The 27,866-nt window shown below is 46.2% G+C and overlaps 1 protein-coding gene across 1 annotated transcript in view; it reads left to right on the top strand.

The window, feature by feature from the left end:
* Window positions 1-27,866, top strand: part of LOC136022348 (voltage-dependent N-type calcium channel subunit alpha-1B-like) — a 289,675-nt gene that overhangs the window by 164,601 nt on the left and 97,208 nt on the right. Inside the window, exons 14-18 of the mRNA XM_065695506.1 lie at window positions 6,085-6,197; window positions 9,144-9,256; window positions 13,126-13,257; window positions 14,120-14,192; window positions 19,010-19,127. Coding sequence (XP_065551578.1) covers window positions 6,085-6,197; window positions 9,144-9,256; window positions 13,126-13,257; window positions 14,120-14,192; window positions 19,010-19,127 — 549 coding nt within the window. The remainder of the gene's footprint in view (window positions 1-6,084; window positions 6,198-9,143; window positions 9,257-13,125; window positions 13,258-14,119; window positions 14,193-19,009; window positions 19,128-27,866) is intronic.

Below are 27,866 nucleotides of genomic sequence, written 5' to 3'. Positions count from 1 at the left end.
AGGGATGTTTCTGTTGATTAGAATTAAAGCTACAGCTCCAGGTGGGAAATGTACCTGGGACAGAGGCCACAAATTAGGCTTCTAGCCTACCTCAGCTGAAGTTGAAGTGTAGGGAAGGTTGAAATTGTGCTGTGTCTGGGATCAGGTGTTGGGTGGATCCTTCCTTCAGGAGCTCTGCATGTGTCCATAACAGGATTGTCAGTTAGTATCAGAAACACTTGGATAGCATACTTTGGTTTCTTCATGTTAGGGTAACCACCTAGCAAAGAATGAGGCATCCCATTGGCTTCTTTTTTATGGAAAAGTCAGAAAAAGCAGCATAGAACCTCTTGGGAGTTAAATCCTCCTCATCCTCCCAGCCTGCCTTTGCATGAGTAATGAACTAGAGGTTTCTGCCCACTTTCCTGGGGGATTGTGGAATCCTAAAATGGTTTGTGTTGGAAGGGACCTTAAAGCTCATCCAGCTCCAACCCCTGCCACGGGCAGGGACCCCTTCCACTGGAGCAGCTTGCTCCAAGCCCCTGTGTCCAACCTGGCCTTGAGCACTGCCAGGGATGGGGCAGCCACAGCTTCTCTGGGCACCCTGTGCCAGCGCCTCAGCACCCTCACAGGGAAGAGCTTCTGCTTAAAATCTAAGTTAAATCAAGTTTTCATAGCATAATCTTTCCTACGTTTAAAGTTTAACTTTGATTGCGGGCAATATTTTATGCCTTAGGAGATGTGGGACTTTGTGTGGACTAACTGGTTGCTTTGCTATTGTGGTCATGGTAAGGCTGGACTTGGCCCCACCCACCTCTGTCTGCCCTATATCACAGCCAGCCTGTCTTAACCCTGAAGTAAACACTTTTCTCTCCCTAAGTGGCTTAGCCCTTGGGGAGTGCTCCTTGAAAGCCCTGTTCTGCCCCAGATTTGTGTACAAATCTATTAAATAAAGGCAGAACAAAATATCACAAAACCAAGGGACTTTAAACAGCTCCTGGAAATTCTTGGCAAAATCTTTCAACTGTAAGAGTGACAGCTTGAAAATGGCTTTAAGGTTAATCCATGATGCATGAACTTCACTACACAGGAGCAGGACTTGGTCAGTCTGACATAGAGCAAGAGAGAAGTAGCCAATTCTAATTATGCTGTCTCAGGGAAGGTGCTTAGAAATGAACTGATAAAGAGTTTTGTGAGCTTGTAGAAGTGGGAGACAAGGGTGGGAAAGTCTGGGAGGATCCACTAAACCCTGAAACTCTACCCAGGCACCTCTAATTCAATTATACCTGTCTCTCTGGGGAGAAGTCTAATTACATTACAGATTAATTTTACTTAGCGGTTGGCAAAAGCCTGTGAGTCCTCACTGATTTGTTTTTCCCTTGGTCTTTTCTTTGAAATTTTCTGTTCTTGAATTGTTTTGATTAGCTTTCTCTGCTTGATATTCCATAGTACTGCAACTGCTTTGGAAAAGGAGCTGTAGGAGCTTTAGAAGAGGCTTGGGATTCCTTTAGTTTAGATTTGATGAGGAATTCTTTGAACTCTTGGGGTGCAATGAATAACAAGACATCCTTTATGGCCCTGTAATTATCCCCAAATTAGATTAGAGATTTTCTTTCTCTGTATGAAAAGACTCCAGTGCCAAATTGCAGTAAGACTTTTTGCCATACTACACGTGGACACGTGGCATGTTCTGCTCACTGAAGCATGGACCTTCTGTTAAGTTTAAGCTGTGGTTTCTTATGAAAGTATGTATTTCATGCAGCCACCCATGGTTGTCATCTGTTTGCATTAATTTCTACCACTGCCAGTGTCCTCAGAAAGCAGAGACTTCTGTAAGAAGACAGCTCTGTAGTCTAGACTCAAAAAGCATCACTGAGATCTCGTAGCAGCAAAGATGCGTCTTCAACTGAGGGCAACAAATTGACAAAATCCATAATGTGGGCACACAGTGGAGGTGCAGGATTAAGATATTTTCCAGTTGGGAACCAGAGCTCTTTAGCTTCCACAGAGTGGGCTTTAGGGAGCGTGGTGAGATAGTTTTAGGATTAGTCAGGTGTCGTGGCTGAACCCAGGGCATCAGGCTTTGCTTGCAAGCCCTCTCATGGGTCTTCCCTTCCCCTGTGGCTGCCCTCCCTGAATCAGCACTCTCAATGTTTCTAAAGCTAACATTACAGTGATTCTGGACTTGCTCCTAAATTTACGACTGTCTAAAACCAAGATCCAGAATGTCTACTTTCTGATAAATACAATATTTGAAAACAGTATTTTAGCAATTTTGGCCTGAGAACATCTTCCCTGCGTGCTGCGCTGCACCATGTGCCTGGTGCAATCAGGCCTTTTTGATGATGTTGTGTTTGCCTTTGAAGTAGATAGCCAGCTCCCTCCGGATATAAATATGCAGCATTTGCAACTGTGAGTAAAAAGGCTTTCTGGAGTGAGCATATTTCTTTACGGCTGCTGAATGTTTCACGTCTGCTTTGTCTAAGAGGAGGAAGTTGTATTCCATTGAGGTTCTCTTCATGGTTGGCTTAATGTGTAAGAAGGATGAGGAAAGAAAACCAAAGCATCTACTCCTAAAGACAATGGACTTGGGGACAGGGCAGAAATGGAATTAATCCATGGGTGACTGACAAAAAAGAGCTGCTAACTGTCTAATTCAAACGTGCAGGACAAGAAGATGCTAGCACAGCCTTTGCCAATGGCACAAATTTGAAATGAAATAAGAGTATTTGTATCAAACTTTTTTTCCCTTAAATCACGTTACAAAATGCTTCTGCTTAAGGCAGATTAAATTACATGTGGGGTCTGAGTACCAGGAGGTCCAAACAATGAAATTTCATTTGCAATTATATAGGCAAGGCCATGTCAGAAGAAATCGTGTTTCTGATCTGCCACTGGAGAAGCTGATTCATTGCAAGTCAATTCCCTCTGCCCAAGTTGTTCACTGTGTTCATATTTTCCTCACCTCCTTGCCTCCATCCTTTGTCCTCACAGTGCTATGATTTGTAGTACCTGGTACCTGCTGAAACAGAGCTGTCACTGTCTGGTTTGAACTCTGATCTAGATGGGAGTCATCAGCTGTGAAGGGTCAAGCCGGGTGGCTCTTTAAAGAGTAACAGAAGAAAGACGTTTCTTGGATACTCTGAGTTTCTAATGTTTCCTGTTGCTTTTTTTCAATCAAATATTTCTTGGTTTTGTTTTACTTAGCGAGGACCTTTGCTAGCTTTTTTCTCCTATGATATCCTGGTTTTGCATGTGTATTTGGAGGATGCATCAGTCCGATGGTGGAACATTGCACTTGTTGATACCTGGGTTTTGTTCATACTTCTGCCAGATGGGTGACTGAACATTAATCCTTGTTTCTTTCCTCCTTCTTCTTTTACAACGATGAAAATTGTCTTGGCAAAGCATACTGAGATTTATTGGTGAAAATAACAGTAAAACTCCCACTACCTAGTATTTTGTTACTCTGTGGAAGCTTATGGGATGTACCTGGAATGTAGCTCTGAAAGGTGAGTCTGGTGAACAGATAAGAGGATGAGAGCCTTCGTGCCAGAGTGAGATATGAAGCGGCAGGAGGATGTGCAATGCTTTCTGTAGTCTGATCTACAACCCCTCCCTATGATTTTAACTTTTGTCTGCTAACTAAGCAAGGCCACCAGTTTCAAAGCACTGGCTTAGTGTCAAACCTTGTGATAGGGAGACTTTCCACTTAAGTCATTCCAATAAGCACCATTGAGCTTGCTGAGCTCTGCCAAGCATGAAGCTGAAGACGTAAGTGATAACTACCCAGCAAGAAGAGACTCTTGTCAGCACAAACGCTGGGCAAGCTTTCCCTCTGGGCTAATGAAATGAGCGACAGCAGTAGCAGAAATTCTTTCACATCCAGAGAAGATGCGTATGCTTTATTGGGGGAGTTTTGCCTTCTGTTTCTTCCCATTTCCAAAGTACATGTGGTGCAGAATGGAAGTTCAGGATGTGACCTGGAAACTAGCTTAAGCTTCAGGTTTATGGGGCCAGCTATTAATAATTCAGGATTTTAACATTCTTAGTTCACAATTATGATCTTTTTAATTCAGTGCAAGGGAATTCAATACCACTAAACATGTGTTTTTTAAAACTATGTGGTTTTGTATTTCTGAACTTGTCATCCATCTCATTATATGCCTGCCATTGGTTTCCTGGTCCTTTTCTCACACCCTCTGCACTCATGCAGTCAGATGGGTTGCCAGTGAAACTGTGGATAACTCCCTACACTGGGATACCTTGTGTTGGAAACAACTGTTTGTTCATTGAGCATCTGATATCAGAAAGGAGAGGAAAGTTGTAGCATGATGCAGGTGTTGGATCTTGCTTCTCTGAGCAAGATCCAAGCTCAAAGGGAGATGGAGGTGTGCTTGCTCCTTCATGTGCTTTCCCTGAGCACTGAGATCCAGCGGATGGAGCCTACCTCTCAGTAGGAAAAAGGCTGAGAAGTTGGCAGACTTCATACTTTGACATCTTATTCCTCAAATGTGAACACTCTGCCTTTGATAGTTTCCTTTAATGATATTGCTCCTATTTTCAAGAGGAGTAGGTTGCAGGGTATAATTAATACTCTCCTGGTATTTCCTTCTCTACTGCAAATGTTGGCAGAAGTGTCCTTGTAGGCTCCTCACTGAAGTGTTAATAAAGCCTTTCTCATCTGATTAATGCTTCCTGGATCTCACTTCTCTTTATGCCTGTGCTATTCCATGACTGCCTTTTATTTGAAATTTAAAACCCCTTTTTATTTTTTGATAATTGAAGCTGTATTTTTTCCCAAGCAATTCCAAAAGACAAGCAGCAATGTGAGATGGGCCTGGGCCAGCCACACTCAGTCTGAATGTGCGAGGCCGTGCATGGAGCAAAAGCCATGCATTCCCTCATCTCTTTCCCCACACTCGTTAGCTGAAGCCACATAGTGCAGGTGGTGTACAAAGCACTTGGGATTCAGGATTACCTAGCTGAAATCTTCCTCCTTGCCACTTGCATGTGTTCTTGCATGTGTTGCCCCCTGTATGTCTGTGTGCGCCTTTGAGAGAAGTTTGGTACCGTCCTTATTATTCCTGAAGTAATAAAACTGAAATTATAGATGATAACTTTCTTGTAGCATCGACGCAGCTCCAGCATCTGAGAACCTTCTGTACTGCACTAAGCAGTGTGATTAATTTCCACTCTGAAGTTTGATTCTTTTCCTCATCATTTCTCTAGAGGGAGAGGTTTGCCTTACGCTATTTGGTTTGTTTTGGTAATGTAGAGGGGGTTTTGCCCTTTTCATGTTTGGTTTTTAATATTCCATTGTTGCTGTTGCTTATTGGCCTCCAGGTCTAAACTTGCATGACTTAAAATGCCAAAGGCAGTGTTTTCTGTAGCTTCAAGACCTAAAAACTTGATGTGGAAATTGCAGTCTCCAGCTATATTTTGTTTCTGCCCTTTGCTTCACCGTAGGTGATAAATTTCCTCATCAAAAGCTTCACAGCCTATTTGCCTGTGCTATGTGAAGCAGAAGGAAACAAAACTTGTTCTTCCATAATTATGTGGTTATACTGACATAATAAAAATAAATGTGGTTACGTGCTAACGGTAGACACAACACCTCTGAATATGAGCTCTCAGAGGCAACAGTTCCGTTGCATCTGAAGGTATTTTTATCATGAGAGGATGTTACAAAAGCTTACACCCTGCTCCCAAAAGTGCCTGTCAAGTGTAGGTACAGAAGTCCCAAACACACATTTGCAAAGCATTATCTGTGTGATTAAATGAGACCTTTAGCAATGAGACCTTAAGATCCCGAGCTTTCTTTTGAAATTCCATCACAAAGATGAGTGTTATTTAATGCTCATACCACCTTTCCAGAGTACAAACGAAGCACTGCCTTCACAGCTCCTGAAGGCTGAATACAGCCCGTGGTGCGTATAGAAATAATGATGCGAAACTGTCCTTGGGGTCCTGTTTGCCGTTCCAGAGGGATTTTCTCCTGGCAGGAGGCAGTCAGTGTTGTGAACAATTACCCTTGTTCCCCACGTGGTGAGATCTGCCTACCGACGTCTTGTGGACTGATTTAATCTCTTCTCCTGTTTGCAGATTTTGCAGAGTTTGTTTTCCTGGGTCTGTTCCTTACTGAGATGTCTTTGAAGATGTATGGGCTGGGGCCAAGGAATTACTTCCACTCTTCATTCAACTGCTTTGACTTCGGGGTAAGTCTGTGTGGATGAACATGTGGTTTTCCCTTTATTCAGTGGGGCTTGGCATTTAAGGGTGAGTGTGGGAATCCATGGGAAATGGTGCTGTGTGTGTGCCTTCTGTGGGAAGCTGTCATTGTATAAATGAGCTGCACTGAAACACATTAAGCTTCCCCTAGTTATCATCCTTTTTGAAGAAATGTGACAGCTGGGGATTGCATTTCCTCATCAAGCTAGAGGGTGTTCGCAGCATCAGCACCAGTAAATGCTCTGATTACTGAGAGGTTCTCTCTCCAATTTAAATGAGGTGATTGAAAGACAACCCCCCCCATCTTATTGCTTACCTCCCCAGTCAACCATTTAATGGCCTTTACCTCAAGATACATAGGCAGCACTTTTCAGACATGAGTGCCCAGAAGTAGAAGTCTAAACACATGATTAGGTGACAGAAAGGTAATAACTCACATCCTTTTACTGCAGAAATACAGGCTCTCCTCTTCATGTTAGAACTACAGCACTGAAGTGTCAATAATGGGGTCAGTTTTGACTCTGTCTAACAAGGAGCATTACATGCAGATGTTAATTTACTCATCGAAAGCTATTAGGCTGTAAGGTGTCCTCACAGAGGTTAACTCAGCATTTCTTACCTTTAGAGTGGGCTGAGCACTGCATCCCAGAGCTGGAATCAGTCTAGAAGGTTTCTTTAACAAACCAGATGTGAAGCTTGTGATACAGCCACAGGCAAGAGGGAGACAGTTCATTGTGCATATCATCCAGTCCTTCTCTCCAAGATTTAGTCTGTTGCTTCTAGTCTTTATCTGCTGAAATGCTGGGAGTGATTCTCCTCCTCCATGGACCAAACTTTACTGCTTCAGGTTTGCTCTGGCAATGGAGGAGAGGAAGCGTTCTTACCTTCAGTAAGTGACCATTCCTAAATCCAAGGCTACAGGTATTATAGAATCCTAGAATGGAAGGGACATTAAAGCTCATCTAGTTCCAGCCTCCTGTTAAGGGAGAATTAAAAGCTTGCCCTAAGCAAGAAATGAACCTGTTGGTCTCTCTGCTTTGCATCATGCTATTGTGAGTGCAGCACTGGAAATAAGCTTTGCTGAGTGTTTCCCAGGAGGTAAAGCTGTCGGTCTAAGTCTTCCTTCTTTAGAGAATCCATGGGGATCCAGCTTCTATCTATGTTTCTTCCTCCTCGCCCACCTTCCAGCCTCCAGAATTAATTCAGCTACTTCACCCCCACTGGGACATCACAGGGATCTGTAGTCAGTTTAGTTTGACAAACCATCAAGATGAAACCATTCAAATGCAAAGAGTGAAACAACAAATCACAGCGGCATCAGTCTTGGGAGCAACAGTCCAGTGGGGTCTCATGTGAAACAAGCTCCCAGGAGGCTGTGTGGAGATGACAGCAAAATCAGTTATCAAAGGAGACACATATGGAGTGTCTCAGGAAAGGTTTCTGCTGATTCATGAGGGAGTCTCAAGAGTGAAAGACTGTGGGAGAGAAGTTTTAGTTCCTTCTTCTTCTGATGGGAGGGACTGGATCAGCAACTGCTGTGTCTTTGCCTTTCCTCTGCATTTTCTCGAAGCTGAGGGTACAGCATTTCTTGCAGAGAAGCTACAAGCAATGCTGTGGTTTTGAAACAACATCCAGGTTTCTGTTTAGGAAAGGAATTTGTTTCCAAGCTGCTGAGTCTCCCAACACTGCTCAGGTACTCAGACACAGCTCTTCCAGCGCTGAGTTCCCATTAAGGCTCCCTCTCACAACACAGGCCAGCTGCTTGCAGAGGTCTGGTGATAACGTGTTTATGGTGCTTCATGCAACTGGGGACCGTGGTCAATGGGAGCTTTGAGATGCTGGGTTAATGCAAGTAATAACTGCAATTGGCAGCCAAATGCCTGTCTTATTAACTGTGCGGTAACCTGTGTGGATATAATTGTCCTTTGCAATTGTGCTTAACCCATTAGGAGTTATTTTGTGCTTTTTGTAACAAAGGATTTCAGAGATTTCTATCACTTGCAGTTAATTCTCTGCCAACATTAAAACAAACAAGGAAAACAAAACAAAACCTAAAAAATCACTTTGATTTAGGGCTATTTTTCTAATAACCTGAGAGCCTACCTGATGATGGGCTGTACGTGCTAGGTTTTCAGGATCTCTTAATAGCTATTACCTTAATTGCTCTCATAAAGACTCTTAGTTGCCAGAAGTTTCGGCTAATCTTGCCCACACCTGATGCTTCATTAGTATCAGGTATGGAGCACTGTGTATGAAGTCCTCATACACAGCTTCTTCAGTGCTGTGTATGAAAGACTTCTGGTGTTTTAGATGGGAAGGGGAGGATGGTGCAGTGTCCCCTGCATCTGCAGGCTGTACTGACTATACTGCATTGGGTGGGAAAATCAAGCGTTGGCATTTGGTCTTGCCCTTTTGTAGACTGGAATGCAGAAAGTTCATAGAGTCCCAGCCTGGTTTGTGTTGGAAGGGACCTTAAAGCTCATCCAGTCCCAACCCCTGCCACGGGCAGGGACCCCTTCCACTGGAGCAGCTTGCTCCAAGCCCCTGTGTCCAACCTGGCCTTGAGCACTGCCAGGGATGGGGCAGCCACAGCTTCTCTGGGCACCCTGTGCCAGCGCCTCAGCACCCTCACAGGGAAGAGCTTCTGCCTAAGAGCTCAGCTCAGTCTCCCCTGTTCTGGCAGGTTAAAGCCATTCCCCGTGGCCTGTCCATGCTGACCCTTGTCCAAGGCCCCTCTCCTCAAACAGAAGTTCCTTAAGAAGCTGGAACAAGGTCTTTCAGTGTTGTTGGCTAACTCATGATAATACTGAAGCCTTCACAAGAAAGCCAGCACAGACCATGCTCTGATTCTTGTTCTGTCATCAACCTCCTTAGGTGAACCAAGAAGAACTAAGCAGAAGTTTTGCTTTATGTAAAATGCACTCTTGTTGCAGGTGATCGTGGGAAGTATATTTGAAGTCATTTGGGCTGCAGTGAAACCAGGTACCTCATTTGGCATCAGTGTCCTGAGAGCGCTTCGACTGCTGAGGATATTCAAAGTAACAAAGTAAGTCCAGCTCCCCTTCTGCTCGGATTAGACTTTTAGCACCATATGGAAACCTGTATCATCAGCAGGATAACACTCTTGTTAGTCCTAACGTTGTACGTCTGCATTGGCCTTAATAGGGGGCAGGAAGAGAAGTGCCCTTTCCTTGGCTGTGATATCCATGTTTCTGGAAGTTTAGGGAGTTCCTGAGCCTGTGTTTGCATCCACAAGAACTTTTAATAGCCCTTTCCCCAGGATCTTGTAGAGGTTTGTCTGTCCTTATGTAGAAGGTTCCACAGTGCAGTGATGAGCATGACAGCATCCTTCTTTTCTTTGCTTTTAGGCTTCCTTGAAACAAAAATCTCACAAGCTGATCCCTTTTTTCTTGTGATAAGAGAAAAAAATTTATCAATTTTCTAAGCTCCATAAGCCACCCACTGTCCTTACCTGCTGCTGAGCCAGTGACTGTTCCTGAAGTATTTAGGAAATACTTAGTATTTAGGAATTACCAAGCTCCCCTTATTATTGGCAGATACCAAATCCTGGCACCTGAACCACTGTGTTCACACAAATACGAAGTGTGTTGCTGCTGCCTGTGCTGTGTCTGCTCTGGGTATGTCTGAGGTTTTCAGCCTTGAGCCTGAGAAGCTGAATTGTCACTAGGAGTTGGGTTGCCCCAGCTTTTCAGTTGTCTTCATGCTCATGCCTTGCACTAACATGCACTGGCAGTAGCAATTTAGAAACCCATCTAGAGCAATTTCTGCAGGATTTAAAAATTATGGTGTGAAAATTGATGTTCTTGCTGTTGTTTTCCACTTTTTTCTGCTTTTCTACACCATTTAGACCATTACCTCCTTATATCTCCCCTCTTTCCATCACCCCTTTAGTTGTTCTTAGCTTAAAGTAACAAAAAGGAGAACAGCGTCTCCCCCCAAAGCAAACCCAGCCATCTCAAATTGATGGAGCACAAATTATCACAGCTGAGAACAACAGTAATTTAAAGTACACAGGTACTTTCACAGCTATTCAGACACATGGGTTTTGTCAGCTCTGCAAGATTTGCTCATTTGTATTTGCTAATCATCACGTAGAACCAAGAGCTGTGTGTGAGACTGTGTCATTTGTACTGGGGGACAAAGGAGTTGGAAACATGAAGTTCTATGAATGTTCAGCAAAACAGGTGGATGCCTGCCCCACAAATATCACTGTAGTTTACTTGTGAGCTACTGTTAGTTATGGAAAAGTTCAGGATTTGTAAGAAATTCATAGCAAGTCAGCAGTTAATTTTATCCAGAGCTACTGAGATTCAATGTATCTTATTGTGTGTTGTACTTTTGACTAATTTTGGACATTTTTGCATGCTAAAATGATCTTTCTTTGCAAGCTTTGACTATTCAGGGTTTTAGCCAACATAATAAAGGGTTGAGCCTGAGATTTAACTTAGCAAAGGACATCATGGAACCAGCCGAGTGCTATACCCCTTCTTAGCACAGCCAGTGAAACTGCCACCCCACTGATGTTGAAGTTCCCTTGACCTCACCATGTTGATTTTGAACCTGACATGGCAAATGTGTTCATCACATTACCAGAAGCCAGATCTCACCTCCTGCTCACATGGAGGTAGCTCAGAGTTGCTGGGCCACATTATCCCAGTGCCTGACCAGCTCAGCCCTAGCATCATTCATGGAGAGTGACCAAAGCAGTGGCACAAGGCACAGATTGCTGCCTACGTGCTCTCATTACAGGCTTTATTTTACATCCTGACCCTCAGTAGTTTTCCTTTTTCCATCTCTTTCATAGAAACTTTCCTCTGAAATTCCATGTCCTGTTCGTTATTATTTTTCTTTGTGTTTAATAGAAGCCAGTTGCACTCCAATGCCTTGAATAATCGATGCTATTAGACCTTCTGATTCATACCTCCCAAATCAGTGACTACAGACAGCAGAGTGATGCAATAGTTAAGAAGTTAAATTACAGTCAGCCTGAAGGGTGGCAGAAAGCTGCACCGTGAGTGGACACAGCTAAAGAAGGGCTAAAATCCACCAAAGAGGACAAGAAGAAAGCAGCTTCACAGGTTTTCCTCTTTGTCATCACAGAACTGAATGGGGACTGGCACTTGTAAATGCAACTCCTGTTTATATCCTGGCTCTATGTAGTCAGGCAGGATTTAGTGCTGAGCTATTCCAGGGCAAGACAGAGCCTCCCCATGTATTTCATGCCAGGTTGTGTTAGCTGCTTTTGTGGCAGGCGTTGCCTGAAGCCATCGTGTCAAATGGTGGAGAGCCATGTGAGCAGCAAACACTTCCTCCATCTCCAATGATAGAAGCTCAGCCCCTTTTGCTGAAGAGCTAACCTTGACTAGATTTGGCCCAGAGAGTTTCCCCTGAAACTCTCCATCGCTGTATGATGACATAACTTTTCTTGGAATGGGTCAATGGGAATGCACGATCCTGCTTTTCCTGGGATGCACGCGTCAGTATCATCCGCAGCACAGAGAAACATGGGCTGGTTCAGTTCTCCCAGCTACACCTGTGGGAAGGAAGAGGAGGAAAACAGAGATACAGAGAAGAGAAAGGATGGTGTTTCTGTGCTTCTGACTCAAGCTCTGAGCTTCTCTTCCCATCAGACAGGAGGAATCCATGGGCTTCCTTCTGCTGGATACCCACAGCTGCACTGCAGGAGGGAGCTTAGCATGCATCTGTCCATAAAACTGCAGCCAGAGGACACACAGGCCAGGGTGGTAGAGCTGCTGCTGAGAGTGCCCTCTGAATGGCAGCTCTTGGTGCTGGGTGGTGGGGAAGAGGGAAGTCACTGCAGAAAAAGAGAGGAAAATCTTCCCCCATGGTCTCAAAACTTTTATCAGAGGACACGTGAAATGGCTCTAAATCCCTCGATCCCTCCTGTCTGCTCCAGCCCTGTTGTTCTGCCTGTCTGTCCAAAAGGAGCTTGTCAAAGAGCTCCTCTGCTTGATAGCTCTTTCTGCATTTTCTGATTCATTAGTTTTCCTAATATAAATGCTCCCTGCCTGTTCCCAGCAGGGCAATAAAGCCAGGAAAGAGAGCTGATCCTGAGCACCCTCCCGCACGTTGTCACTCGATGTGCCTGCCTGAGTGTGCCAGGAGCCATCTCGGGGGATAGGAGGGGTAAAAGCAAACTAACTTCAGTATCTGGCCAGAGGCGACTTGCATGTGTCAGGCAGGATTCATGCTGAGCCATTCCCTGTTGCCAAGTTGGAGTTAATGTCCCAGATTTGTTTTCACTGTCCAAAGCTGTTGCTTGGTCCTATATGCTTAAACCATGTGGTTGAATTGCCCCACAGTGAAGGCATCGTGCGTGAATGGAATGGATTCATTGTTCATGAATGTGTGTGTTGAGCATCTACAGAAATCACAGGTGTCTGAACATGTGGGAGTTTAAGTCCACTTATAGGTATTAGCATCTGACAAGCTGGATGGTCACCACAAAGACATCACACTGGAAATGAGCTGATTCGTATCTTACGAAGGAAGGTTTTTGCTGTCCCCATTCATGACATTGATACATCCCCGGTTGGACACCACTGCTGGCTGCCATGCTGGAGGAGAAGATACAGAAAGGCTGAGATCTGCATCAAAAAAAGGAGTTACTGAGGAATTAAACCAACCACTGTCACTGCATACAACTGCTCTGCATGGGTACACGTGCACCGAGGCGGCCATCTCTGCCCTTGAGATCCTACAAGAGGTTTTGCTCTTCAGTGAGCTGTATTTTCCAGTCATGGAGAGTCATTTAAAGATGCTGATGTTCCTGGCCATTCTTTTCCTTTTTTATAATAATAGATCATATTAGTTTCTCACCAGAGGCTCTGCTCCTTCTCATGTTCTCTCTTTGCTGCTCTTATGTCAATGCAGGTACTGGAATTCCTTGAGGAATCTGGTGGTCTCCTTGCTGAACTCCATGAAGTCCATCATCAGTTTGCTTTTCCTGCTCTTCCTCTTCATTGTGGTGTTTGCTTTGCTGGGGATGCAGCTCTTTGGAGGACAGTAAGTGTAATTCATCGTTGTCCTTTCAGGGGTAATCTGAAAGCAGGCACCTGGAATGCTGCAGGGTCTGCAGGGATGAAGGATTCACATCCTGGGTACAGATGTCAGACTCCCTGGGATGCTGAGAAGTGATCGCTGGTTTATAGGAAAGCAAATCCTCTTCTGCTCTTTTACCTGGAGCTGAATTCTTTCTAGTTACCCTAATTCAAGCTCCTGTGTCATTCCATGGTCACCATGTGCACCCAGAGCTCTGGAGCAGGGCTGGGGAGGCAGCAGTTTTTATTACTGTTAGGGAAAAGGCAAATTCTTTTCTCTGAATTTATTCACTTGGAATATTTTTCTGCTGGAAAACATAATTCTGCTGAAGCCGATTTTTTTCTCATTAGAAATGTTGTTTGTGATGAGTTTTGCAACAAGAAATATCAAAATATTACCATTTGAGCTGCAGCATGGATTTTGAAATGAGAAAACATGCTTGTTGTCTGTTTTTCCAGACATTTACTGTTTTATCTTTAAAATATTAAAATGAAATAATCTGCTAAAAGGGCAATTTCAGGTTTGAATTCCACACTTGAAGCAAAAACCTCTTGGAGTGATCCATTCTGCAAAATCCTTTGAGATTTCTCTTGTTTCTTTTAATTGTGGGTGAAAATGAATGTCACAGCATCTGAATTTTCTCCAGCAATAAAATTGAGTTTCTGCTAATAGTTTTGTTAAGCATCATCTCAGAGATATGTTCCCTTCTGTGACTGCCTGCGGTGTTATTGCCAGGTAGAACAAATGTTGTTCCCTGACTCAGTTTACAGGGTATTACGAGACCTGCTTGGCCCTTACTGCTCTTGGGTTTATTTCTTCTTTCTAGATTCAATTTCCAAGATGAAACACCAACCACGAATTTTGATACCTTCCCTGCTGCCATCCTCACAGTATTCCAGGTAAAGCTGTACCTTGTCCTGGGAGAAAATGAATTCTTGGGCATCTCTTCCTGCTTATGATGAATTAAAGAAAACTGGAACAAAACAGGCATTTGGTTAAATAGACATCTCTGAGCCTGGCTTAAAGTCTGTTTGTGCCCATGTTCTCTTCTTCTGAGGTCCCTGCCTGGGGCTGCGTGCTGGGATGGCAGCACTTGCATGTGCCCTGCTGCATCAATGTCCTTTCTGCAGTCCTAGACAGCAGTTGACCTGTTTCCCTTTCTCCTGTGGTTACCATAATATAATGAGGAGAGAGGCCTGAGCTAGCTTCAGGCAATGAGGAAATAATGGAGCATTTTGCACTGTAATAGCTCAAGATAAGATAATGCTGGATAAGAATTACAGGCAATGGGGAAGCTCCGAAAGAGGCATCAGCCTTGGGCAGGTTTGTGTGATGGCAGGAGGGAGTCTGCAGCTCTGGCAGCAGCACTGCTCAGATTTAAGAGCATAATTTTGTAGCTGTTCTCTGCATGCCTGTATTAAACCAGTTACTTCAGAGATCTGAGAGTGCTGCACCCTGTTCCGTGCTCAGGTAACACCTCACAGCTCTGTGGAAGACTGCCTGGCATTTATAGCATTGGCCTATTCTTGACGTGGACTTGACCTTAGATCCAAACTTTCATAGGTCTCAGCATGGCTTGGATTATGTATTTCAGTGTCATATCCCTAAAAGAGGGCGGAAAAAGGAGGGAAGCAAGGAATTGATGAAAATATTTTGATTAAACCAGAAAAAGACTCTAAAAGAAAATGTGTCCTGTGACCATAATGACCTTCATATGGGTATTGCTTCTCTCCAGATGTGAAGCAGGTTTGGTAGTACTTACCTCACAGGATATTGCAAATCATGGTAGATTAGTATTTGCATAGTATTTTTGGTACTTATCAAAGAAGGGCTTACAGAAATGTAATGTTATTGCCACAAAGCCAGAACTGAACCTGAGTCAGGCTCAAGATACGAGCCTCTGGAAGTGTTCATGTTTTAGTTTGCTTTTGGGACTAGAGCAATACTATTGAGAGTACTTAGCTGAAGTATTTCCTTTCTATCCCTGAGGCAAGCACCCCTGTAACGCAGCGGCTGTGGGACGAAGGAAAACACTGTTCATGTGATGACATTTGTATAGAGCCTTAAAGCTATGAATTAAAATTGGCAAAACCCATCAGCACTGAATTAGCTCAGAGCAGCCTCACCGAGGCTTTTTGATAACCTCTGCTCCCAGTCCACTCCCCCCTTCTCCATTGAATTGCAAATAATGTGTCAATGTTTCTTCAGTATGGGCTTTGGATTCTCTTCTAACCTTGACTTCATCAACTTGGGCAAGAAGCAAAGCGGGCTTCTTCTGTTGCTGCTCTAATGAGCAGAGTAGCATCATTCAGTGAATGCATTTGATGCGTTGAACAAACATAATAAAGCCAGATACATCCTGTCTGTTCCTAACCCCTTTGGAGAGTCTTTGTTTGGGAAGAAGGTTTAAAGTGTTCTGCAGCCTGCCTTAGCCCCATTGATCTCAGCAGATCTGGCTGGGTCATAGTCCCCTGTCACGCGTCTCCAGGTATTTTTGTCACCTGGAATTGGCTGAGCTCAGTGCTGGGTGCAGCTGAGCACAGCTCTCCCTAAATGCCCTCTGAAGAGCATTGCGTGTTTTTCTGCAGCTCCTGGCTCCCAAAAAAGGCTTTGTGAGCTGAATGACAGGTTGTGTATAGACAAAATGCAAACACAAACTATAGTTTGTCTCTAGGCTGAGAGAGCTGGGCTTGTTCAGCCTGGAGAATAGAAGGCTCTGAGGTGACCTTAGAGCAGCTCCAATGCATAAAGGGGCTACAAGAAACCTGGAGAGGGGCTTTGGACAAGGGCCTGTATGGACAGGCCAAGGGGAATGGCTTTAACCTGCCCGAGGGGAGACTGAGATGAGCTCTTAGGCAGAAGCTCTTCCCTGTGAGGGTGCTGAGGCGCTGGCACAGGGTGCCCAGAGAAGCTGTGGCTGCCCCATCCCTGGCAGTGCTCAAGGCCAGGTTGGACACAGGGGCTTGGAGCAAGCTGCTGCAGTGGAAGGGGTCCCTGCCCGTGGCAGGGTTTGGAGATAGATGAGCTTTAAGGTCTCTTCCAAAACAAACCATTCTATGATGATGTATATACACATGCAAAATAACTAGTTGCATGTTCCAATTCCAGCAATCAAGTTGGAAGCGTGTGCAATATCACTGAGTGCAGAGACTAAAAAGCAGAAGGAGGCATGTTAACTATACATGCTCTCCTCCCTCAGAGCTGCTATGTGAGTAATCACATGCTGCTGGCTGCTAAGAGGCAGAGCACTGGTGACCACTGGAGGTGAAGAGTCACAGTGACAGGATGGGACCAAACCTCAGCTCTGCTGATGGGTGCCCTGCTGAGGTGCAGGATGCAGAGCTGGCTTCGGTTGAATGTCTGAGTGCTCCGGCTGCCCTAGCTGACCTGCCTGAGAGATCTGATACTGATTTTGCGTTTACTCAGGCCCTTCCTCAGGAAAGCATCTCTGTTTGAGGACAGCCCTTTGGAATGGTGCAGCATGATTCCTCCACAGCTGAGTGTCTCCCACTGTTAATGTGCTCATTAGTCCATTAATGTTTCACAGCAGCTCTTGACAGTTGTTCTTATTCCATCACCTGGTGCCTCCTCAGCTAAGCCTAAGTGTTAAATTATGACAGGCACTCCACAGAATGTTCATTTGGGGCAGGCAAAAGCAGTTTTGAGGCCAGGGAAAAACAAAATGTTTGGGTTTCATCTCACTCCAGAGTCCTCATTGCTTGCACCCCTCCTTTTGCAATGTTGTCCTTTCTCTGCTATAGCAAGAAGTTCTTATAGCATCCATAAACAGAGACTTTATAGAGCAGAAAGGCTTTTACCTACTGCATGTGTTATGATCCTTGAGGGTTGCTACCTAATGGCTTAAGTAATTCCTCCAGCTGATGGGTGAAAGCACGAGCAGTGGGAAGGACACCAGGTCAAAGTGTCTGTCCTCTTGCCAGAGCATCAGAGCATCCTCATCTTTGCCCAGGCAGACTTTTGCAGAGTGATAAATAAACTAACCGCTAGACTTGCTTATGTGAAGTTGTAATTTGTGATACCTGCAAGTCCTGGTCTTCTGCAGGGCATAGAAACATTGCCCCTGCTTTCCTTTTCCATGAACGTTTGTGTGAACAGAGGTCACTTTATGGTTATTCACAGAAAGCAGGAACAATTGAGGATTCATGGAAACGATGTGAACGCAAGTTTGTGAACAGTGCTTTGCATAATTGAGTGCCAAAGTTGAAAGCCCAGTGCTCTGGTTCCTATTCTCTGATGTAAATCTAGAGTAGTTGTAACAATATGGGTTAGGCTCGGGCTCTGGACTGTGGTCTCTGAGTTATTTGAGGCCAGACTTTGCATTTAGGATACAAGTTGGTGTATGCACTGTATGTCCTTGAATAGATTTACTCATAGCCTATTGCAGCTATCAGCACCAACCCTGCAGCAAGAGTTTTTGTCTCTGTCAGCAGATGATGACTAGTCCGGAATGTGTAATTGTTTTGAGTGTGCTGCATGCACGTGGGGCTTGGTTACTACAACATGCATCATGCTTTGGGCTTTTTTTGGTGCTTATTTTATTTTCTTCTACTAAATATATAAACAGCTTTCTATTTAGGAATTCGAGCTTCACATCCCAATAGGCATCTTACAGTATACTGAAAGTGACTATCCTTGACTCTGCCATGGCAGGTAGATGAAGTGTTGATGTGCCCAAAATGCTGCTGTTACAGTCATTGATGAAGACCAGGAATGGCAGGGGACTCGGTGCAAGATTAGCATTTAGCATGGCAGTGATTTGAGTCTTAGGTGTTTTCACTTGCTCTGATTAGTTTTGCTATTATTCATGTGTTTGCTCATTAGCCTCAGGTCAGTGTGCAGAGCCTGCAGCCAGGACAGCTCTGCAGAGCCAGGCTGTGCTCACCTCTATACAAGGTGATCACAGAGGAAGATCAGAGTCCCCTTCAAGCTACTCTCATTTGTCCTCTGCACATTGGTTATTGCTTCTGCTTAAGGGTTTCTTTGTGGTTTGTGGCCATCTGGGTGGCTGAAGGGTCCCTCTGGCCTGAGCAAGCAGCAAACCTGGAGAAGAATCCATCGTGGTGCAACCTCCTGGCAGTGGTTGTGCTGCCCAGTGAATGGCGTTTGCAGTGATGTTCGTGGTACCAGGGCTGTCTGCAGCCCTGAGGAACAGAGGAATGGTGGAAGAGAGCTGCGGGAGCTGAGCAAACCCTTGCTGTAAGAAGTCAATGAAAGGAGTTGATACTGGCAGAGTTTCCACTCAGGTCTTAGTGGTCAGAGGTTTTGGAGGCCTGTGGGGGAGATGCTGTGCACGGAGCTGTTGAAACCTGGTATCTCCACACGACTTAAAAATGGAGAGGGGGGAAATCTTGCTGGAATTGAAGTGTTGTGCATGAGAGCCTGCGGCTGGAGGTGGGCAGCAGGCATGTAACCAAGAGCAGGAAGGAATGGGACAATGGGAGTCCCTCACCAATGATCCTTCCTCCTCCTTTGCTTGTGCCAGAGTAGAAAGCTTCATCCATCCTGGGGTGAAGCCACCCAGGGCTGGAGTTTGATGTCCAAGAGTGCAGCCTGCCACACTAACACGCTCACCCATGTTCCACCTAGAGACCAGTCCTGGATCGCATCAAGCTGCTTAGTTCAGTTCCCCCAGACCTTCCTGTCTTTGTCTTTCCTTTGACTCACCCTTTCTTCTCTTTCAACTTTTGCTGTGCAGATCCTGACAGGAGAAGACTGGAATGCTGTGATGTACCATGGGATAGAGTCACAGGGTGGCGTCCGCTCGGGCATGTTCTCCTCCATTTACTTCATCGTCCTGACGTTGTTTGGGAACTGTATCCTTACACATTGTCTTGTGTTACAGGCACAGTGGGCCATACACCCTTCATGGGGTGCTAGAAATAGCTAGTTTTGTTCGAATTCTCACACCATCACACTTTTTAAACCCAAATGATTGCTGTAAGTTTGCTCTCTACAGAGTAAAAGGCACAGGTAAGCTGTCCAAGTTGGTGTCACTTTTCTGACGGCAATGTGAGCATAGTCTTTATTAATTTCATTTTTTGTGGTTTGCCTAAAGATTGTGCTATTATGAGTTAATTTATGTTGTGGGAAAATTGATCAAAGTCAAATCAGAGCAGGACCTGTGTAGCTTGAATAACCTTCCAAGCAGGTTTGCACTAGGTCAGCGGAAGGAAGAACTGGTTTGCTGTGTAGATCAGGTTCCAGTCTCTTGGAGCCTTTGTCTACATATAACAGCTTAACCAGTTGTGTTCTTCCAAACACCTGAAATTCTCGTCTCCACCTAATGCTAAAAACTTCAGTCCAGATCTTGGTTTCTGGGCTCTGTATTTGGTTGTGTTCCAAGAACTGACACACAAAGTGTCTGAAGATGTTTTGTTCTGCTTAGTCATGAAAATCTCTGGAGGGCAACAGGAAACCGGGACAAATACGTCCCAGGGTGTCTTCTGGGACCAGCAGCACTCTGACGTGTGTTGTGTCTCCAGAGAGGCCTAACGAGGCAAGGATTTAGCAGTCAGAGATGGAATTTGGAAAGGGAGGTTGTACTTTATGCCAAAATGAGCAGAGGTTCTTTGATTTGAGGCTGGGTATAAGGAGAGCCAAGAAAGCTCAGCAATTGTGATGGCTCAGTTCCTGTCTCATGACGGAGGCTGCGAGTGGGTCAGTGTTGCATAGCATTGCTCATATTGAATAGTACAGAACTGTTCGTGTGAGGTGTTTCCTGGCTGCAGTGACAAGCTGTGTGGAATCGGCGCATCCTTAAAAATGGAACCTCCAAACCTGTTGTGTATGTGAGGCAGCCTGGCTGGTTTGTTTGTTCTGTGAAATAGGGATAAGAACACTAAGCAATGCTGCTCTGCGGAGGGATTCCCAGCAGTGTGAACCTTGTTAGTGGCAATCCCAGTATTCATCTTTTCTTAGGAGCCCTGTTTGGGTGGTGGCATTGGCTGAGTACCTAGGAGAAAGGGAAGTGTACATGGGGGGCAATACTTACGCTAAAGATGTAGAGTTGTTACCGACCCCTTCAGTGGGTGGACAAGACGCGGTGAGACATCAGTGTCCATGGAGTGCATGGCAGAGCTCCAGCCCTTTCTTTTGCCTGAAATCTCTCTATTAGCGTGAGAACGGAGGCAGGGAACAGCGGAGCAGACAGACTGCGAGCTGTGCCTGTCACATACGCGTGTCTCTGAGGGATTTATCCCATTAACGTGCACTGTCAGAGCTGGAGCAGACGTGATGCTGGGGCTGGCTCCGCAGCTCTGCTCAGACATCCCCCTCGTGCCCTCTTCAGTAGCACAGGGCTTTGGAAAAGTGGGTCAATGGAGAGCTGGGAGGGAGGGAGATCTCTAAATCCTCAGGGCTCGGCATTTGAAAATGAGATTAAGCTATAATCAGGCTTGACAGCAGAGCTGAGAGAGACACTTACCTCAGAGCAGCTAAGATCCAGCAGGATAGAATTCCCTTCTTGCACCTTTAATTCAGAAGGGGGGTCATGCTTATCCTTTAGTTGTCATTAAAAAGGGAAAGAGCAGGGGATGCTCAAGAGGAGGGAGTAAAGACCTGGTTCACATATTGCCACTGCCATGAATTTGGTATTTGCCTCTGCTTGCCTTGGCAGAGTGGTGATTCAAAAGCCTACCCTAAACACCTTCCTGGCAGACAGCAGCTGTCTTGCTTTCCCTTCCTTTTCCAGTACCTAAAGTGGCTCCAGGAAACCTGGAGAGGGGCTTGGGACAAGGGCCTGTAGGGACAGGCCAAGGGGAATGGCTTGAACCTGCCCGAGGGGAGACTGAGCTGAGCTCTTAGGCAGAAGCTCTTCCCTGTGAGGGTGCTGAGGCGCTGGCACAGGGTGCCCAGAGAAGCTGTGGCTGCCCCATCCCTGGCAGTGCTCAAGGCCAGGTTGGACACAGGGGCTTGGAGCAAGCTGCTCCAGTGGAAGGGGTCCCTGCCCGTGGCAGGGGTTGGGGCTGGAGGAGCTTTAAGGTCCCTTCCCACACAAACCAGGGCGGGATTCTGTGTTTCTGCTGTCCTGCTGCTGAGATAATCTGGGGGTGACTTTCCTGGCTGCTTCCCTGGGACCATCTCCAGTGCCCCTCTCAGCCCCCTTGCCCACAGTCACATGCTGGTGGCATATCTTTACCTCAGCTCCTGTGTGCTGAGCAAGGAGGATGTGTCAGGTACGATGCTTTAATTCTCTGAGCCCTGCTGACGGGGATAAGTTTGCTGCGGGTGACTTTATACTAACACAGAAAGAGGGGAAAGCTGGCTGACAGTAAACAACACTCAGAAACCCTTTTATGATGTTCTGGAAGAAGGCTTTCACCAGCTTCTAGTGATCAGAGTTATAAACCTGAAGCATATCTATTAATTTCTATGGAGGTTTACATCCCTGTTTGAGAATTGGAGACCTGGCCCAGATTGTCTCTGTAGAAACTTGGTCTGAGAGCACAGAATGAACCACAGAACCAACCAGGTTGGAAAAGCCCTTTAAGCTCATCCAGTCCAACCTTTCCCAGCACTGCCGAGGCCACCCCTGCCCCATGGCACTGAGGCCTCGTCTCCACGCTGTGTGAGCACTTGCAGGGCCGGTGCCTGCAGCCCTGCCCTGGGCAGCCTGTTCCAATGCCTGAGCACCCTCTGGGGCAGGAATTGTTCCTCAGCTCCATCTAAACCTGCCCTGGTGCAGCTTGAGGCCGGTTCCTCTTGTCCCATCCCTTGTTCCTTGGGAGCAGAGCCCAGCCCCTCCTGGCTCCATCCTCCTGTCAGGCACTTGTAGGGAGCGATCAGGTCCCCCCTGAGCCTTCTCTTCTCCATCTGAACCCCCCAGGTCCCTCAGCCGTTCCCCATCACTGCTGTGCTCCAAGCCCTGCACCAACTCCAGTGCCCTTCTCTGTCACCATCCATCACCTCAATGTCTCTCTTGTAGTGAGGGGCCCAGAACTGAGCATCAGCTGCTTTCACAGAGGGTTTGTACAAGCCTTTCTGCATCACGTGCAGACCGTTTTGCCTTTAGGCACCATAGGCAGGAGGGGAGAACTGAGGCTGGGGTGTGAGGTGGAGGATGAGGGGTTAAATCTTTTCATGGTCTGTTTATGCTCGTGCTGATCTTTCAGACAGTGTTTCAGTAAGGTCAGTGCTACCCCTGCTTTTCACTAGCCACAGTTTTGATGCTGAGAGCAAACAGCAGGCAGTCATTTATCTCTGAGGGAAAGCTGAACCGTGTGACTTGCCAGGGACTTAAGTTGTCATTAACTGTCAAAACATAACCAGGAGCATCCGAAAATCAAGTTTAGTTTGCCAGAAAAGGGCAGTCCTGCATTTTTGCAGGAAGGGAAATACTCATTAATGTCAATGATGATGCAGTGCTGCAGTCATGTTAAGGACAGGCAGAGATACAGGGTGAGGTACAGGTCTGAGCCTCGGGATCACCTTCCCAAGGAGACTCCCACAGCCCAGTGGACAGCCTAAAGAGGTCAGTTGAAGCTGCTTAATTATAGATCAATAGCGCAGAATCTAGCTGGAGGTCTGCGACTAGTGGAGTCCCACAGGGGTCGGTGCTGGGACCGGTGCTGTTTAATATTTTCATCAATGACCTGGATGAGGGAACTGAGTGCACCCTCAGCAAGTTTGCTGATGACACAAAACTGGGAGGAGTGGCTGACACACCAGAGGACTGTGCTGCCATTCAGCGAGACCTGGACAGGCTGGAGAGTTGGGCGGGGAGAAACTTGATGAAATTTAACAAGGGCAAGTGTAGAGTCTTGCATCTGGGGAAGAACAACCCCATGGACCAGCACAGGTTGGGGGTTGACCTGCTGGAAAGTAGTGAAGGGGAAAGGGACCTGGGGGTCCTGGTGGACAGGAGGATGACCATGAGCCAGCAATGTGCTCTTGTGGCCAAGAAGGCAAATGGCATCTTAGGGTGCATTAGAAAGGGAGTGGTTAGTAGGTCAAGAGAGGTTCTCCTCCCCCTCTACTCAGCCTTGGTGAGGCCGCATCTGGAATATTGCGTCCAGTTCTGGGCCCCTCTGTTCAAGAAGGACAGGGAATTGCTTGAAGGAGTCCAGCGCAGAGCCACAAAGATGATTAAGGGAGTGGAACATCTCCCTTACGAGGAGAGGCTGAGGGAGCTGGGTCTCTTTAGCTTGGAGAAGAGGAGACTGAGGGGTGACCTCATCAATGTTTACAAATATGTGAAGGGTAGGTGTCAGGATGATGGAGCTAGGCTTTTTTCAGTGATATCCAGTGATAGGACAAGGGGCAATGGGTGTAAACTGGAGCATAGGAAGTTCCACGTTAACATCAGGAAGAACTTCTTTACTGTAAGAGTGACAGAGCACTGGAACAGGTTGCCCAGGGGGGTTGTGGAGTCTCCTACACTGGAGATATTCAAGGCCCGCCTGGACAAGTTCCCGTGTGATGTACCGTAGGTTACCCTGCTCTTGGGGGGGGGGGTTGGACTAGATGATCTTTTGAGGTCCCTTCCAACCCTTGGGATTCTGTGATTCTGTGAAGTGTTTTTTCTGCTCTAACTTGGGGCTTCACAAAGTTCTTCCAGCTCTGCCTTTACAAAACTCCCTCCAAGAAGCTTTAATAATGCCCTTTTTTATTTCAGCTTTTCATTTCTCAGCTGTGAATTTGCCACCAGCCCTCCCCACACAGCATCCACTGCAGCTGAATTCCCTAGGTGGGAATTTTGGGTTTTATTTTCTTGTATCACTACCATTTTAATCACCCTAAGCCCTTCCGAATGCTGATCAGCAAAAGGCACTTTGGCTCCTCTGTATGGAGGAGTTTTGCTTTCAGTTTTTGAGCATTGGTGAGACCATATTTAAGGGTTTAGGCAAACTGCATCAAATACCAACCATATCCTGGGCTGCATCAGAAGGAGCGTGACCAGCAGGTCGAAGGAGGTGATCCTGCCCCTCTGCTCTGCTCTTGTGAGACCTCACTTGGAGCATTGTGTGCAGTTCTGGTGTCCTCAACATAAAAAGGACATGGAACTGCTGGAACAAGTCCAGAGGAGGCCACGAGGATGCTCAGGGACTGGAGCACCTCCCGTATGGAGCCGGACTGAGGAAGTTGGGGCTGTTCAGCCTGGAGAAGAGAAGGCTGCGTGGGGACCTCATAGCAGCCTTCCAGTACCTGAAGGGGGCCTATAGGGATGCTGGGGAGGGACTCTTCATTGGGGACTGTAGTGATAGGACAAGGGGTAACGGGTTAAAACTTAAACAGGGGAAGTTTAGATTGGATATAAGGAAGAAGTTCTTTCCTGTTAGGGTGGTGAGGCACTGGAATGGGTTGCCCAAGGAAGTTGTGAATGCTCCATCCCTGGCAGTGTTCAAGGCCAGGCTGGACAGAGCCTTGGGTGACCTGGTTTAGTGTGAGGTGTCCCTGCCCACGGCAGGGGGGTTGGAACTGGATGATCTCAAGGTCCTTTCCAACCCAAACTATTCCATGATTCTATGAAATCTTGCAGGAGAATTGGCATTGGTGATGTTGGTTTTGCTTGCAAAACCTGCTCTTTTAAACACGAGGGACTCCTTTCCTTTCTCAGAGCTGCTCAGGGCATTGTGAGTGTTCTTTATGTGGAATAAAGGTGTGCGGGTGCCAGCTTTCCCTGCTTCTCAGTTGTTGCTTGGAATCCATTTGTACTCTCAAGGAACTATTGCAAGGAAACTTTGTTTTTCTAAGTCAAAAGACTCGCACGTTATGTTTCCAGTGTCAGAGTCTGTGTGGAGCCAGACCTCTCTGTCTGAAGTGGTTTAATGGAAGAAGTATGATGAGAGTAACAGCGGGATTTGGCTGATTTTCTAGGAAATGACACTGTGCTTGTATTCACCGTGTTCCACTTAATTGATAAATGGATGCATCTGTTGAGGTAAAAAAACCCAAACTACACAAACCTACCAAGGAGCCTGAAGTGGAAAGCAGCAAATGCCTTTCTCATGCTGTCCTTGCCATGCAGGAGAGCTCTACTGGGCTCAGATGGGCAGAGAGGTCCATGGGTCTACCCCGGTTATCCAGCCTGGACCAGAGGCTGGAGTTTGGGGAATGTTTGGGAATCCCCAGGCTCTGCAGAAAGGATCGAGGGACCTTTCGGGGGGCAGAAACACCCGAGTCTGTTAGGAGATGGGTCAAACCAGCCTGAGCTGTTAAAACAATCAATGAATTCTATTTCCAATGGTCAATTATGTTACAGGAGGCATTTTCAGCATGTGTGTGCAGGCAGGGTAGGAAAACAGTTTTATTACTGAGACATTTATTCCCAGAGCAGGAGACTTGGAATTATTTCCAACTTCTTGGAAGCATCCCAGAGGAAAAGACCTAAAGAGTGTCACCATGGGCAGCGGTACCTCAGCCTCCTGCCTGCACCCCAAGCCCACAAGTGACAGGTTCCTCTTCCCAGCTCTTGGTTGAAAGGAAATGTGGAAATGGTACCTCTGCAAATGAAATTTGATGGAGCTCTGATTTCAGTGCAGGAGGACAGTGATAATTTCAGCATCATCTTTCACTTTTTCTTGTTCTTTGTCTGCTGGGTTCACTGGGATTGAGGTCCTTCCACCCTGCTGTCCTGCAGGAATGGAGGAAGGAGCAATGGATGGGCATCACATTTTAAACCTCTCTCCCAGAGGAATTGTCTTCGCACAATACAAAACTCCTTCCCATTTTATATGACATGGAAATACGTGATGGATGACCTGGCCTTTTCCTGGAGAAACTCTGTGTCACATTCCCTGCATGGTTTGGCAGTCAGGATACAGATGCATCCTAAGAGATTAAACACAATTTGTGCTTCCCACTGTCACAAGCAGAGGCTCCAGTTTTGATAGGCATTCAGGCTCTGGAGACACTCATCTCAATGGGAATGGAAGACGTGAGTATCTAGTTCTGAAGTCTTGGACGAGTTATGTTTGATAAAAGCTCTTGAGAGGGAAACAAGGAGGCTTTGAGCTGGTTTTTCGGGCCAGCTTTGGTCCCTGGCTGCCCTAGGAAGTCTCCTGATGCTATGCCAATGTGGGGCAATGGCTCTGCAGCCTGCTTGCTGCTTTGGAGTTTGCTGGAGCATGGGGATCAGCTGGAGCATGGAGCTGGAGCATGGCACTGGGCAGGCTGCTGTTCAGCAGAGGTAATTGCAGCCAGTGAATCAGCCTTGCACTTGTGCTTGTAGGGAAACCTCAGGTGCCTCCTCCAGGCATCCTTCTGAGAGATGGAAAGCAGAGGGGCACCGAGGCCGAGCTTTCCCAGTGTCTCACTGCAGGTTTGACAGAAGCCTGAGAGCTCACACCTTCCCTCATGGAGCCGTTGCCTGGCTCCCCCCTGCACACCAGCCTCATCCACTGTCCTGCCTTCCCTGCCGCCTTGCTTTGGGCATTGCTTCCAGCTCAAGCCCAAAACAGGGGGCACATTAAACCAGTAGGAAATAACTGGGTTAGTTGTGTAAAACTGCTGCAGTCCTTTAGCTCAATTTACAGGAACCTGCAACTGGTCCCTGACCGGGATTTGGCTCTGGTGAGGACAGCGCAATACAAACACTGCAGCAGCGCATCACTCTTGAAGCCTTTTGGGAAATGCTCATGAAATCAACCTCATTCTCATGTACATTCATATTTAGAGGAGCAATCATAATGTTACACAGCTGTGGAGTGACTCTCCTGTCACCAGGTAATGTGCAAGAACAAGATCATAGAATTCCAGTCTGGTTTGGGTTGGAACAGACCTTAAGGCTTATCTAGTTCCAGCACCCTGCCATGGGAAAGGACACCTTCCATTAGAGCAGGTTGCTCAAAACCTTCATTTTCTTCTTGGAAAGCAGTTTAGACTTGGTTTTGCTTTGCTTGCTCTCCTTTCACATGCAGAGGTATCTGATTTACAATTGTTTTGGTGCTGGTTTGCAGACACATTGCTGGAATAACAACAAAATATATGAAGAGACAAGTAACAGCTGAAATCATTAGATGGAAAAATCAAAGTAAAATATGAATGAATAGTGTAAGCAAGTGTTATGTCTTAGTGACACAAGGCAGTATTCCGCAGAGAGAACCAAGCTAGGGTAGCACTGTGGTTCTTTAACTGGGCTACATGCAATTTGGTCTGGGCTAACAGCTCATTTGTCGGCAGAACTCATTAACTTGGGCTGGATGTCCTTCTAACAGGCTCTTCTGTAGCTGTACTGTGTGGGCTGCTGCAGCAGCACTGAGGATAGAGGATGTCCGTGGAGGCCTAATTGTGATATCGACTTCAGTGTGATAAGTCATGATGAGTCCTCCCGCCAGTATGAAATGCAGCAGTGATCTGAGCTTAACTTTATCATGGTACCCTATGCCTTTATATAGCTGTATGTATATATTATGCAAATGTTGGCTTTAAAATGAGTGATTTCCAGAGCAAGAAACAAGAGGGGAAAACTGAAGGTGAAATCCTGTGTGTGTGTGTCTGTCTATGGGCAGGACCAGAGGTGTGGATTTTCTGGAATGAAAATGAGGGTCCCTTCTGTCTCCAGGACCACCACATGGTCTCATACCAGTGGCACCTCTAGTGTTGTAAAGCCTCTG

This window comes from Lathamus discolor, chromosome 15, assembly GCF_037157495.1.
Source record: "Lathamus discolor isolate bLatDis1 chromosome 15, bLatDis1.hap1, whole genome shotgun sequence".
NCBI lineage: Eukaryota > Metazoa > Chordata > Aves > Psittaciformes > Psittacidae > Lathamus > Lathamus discolor.
This window is presented reverse-complemented; position numbering and strand designations above follow the sequence as displayed.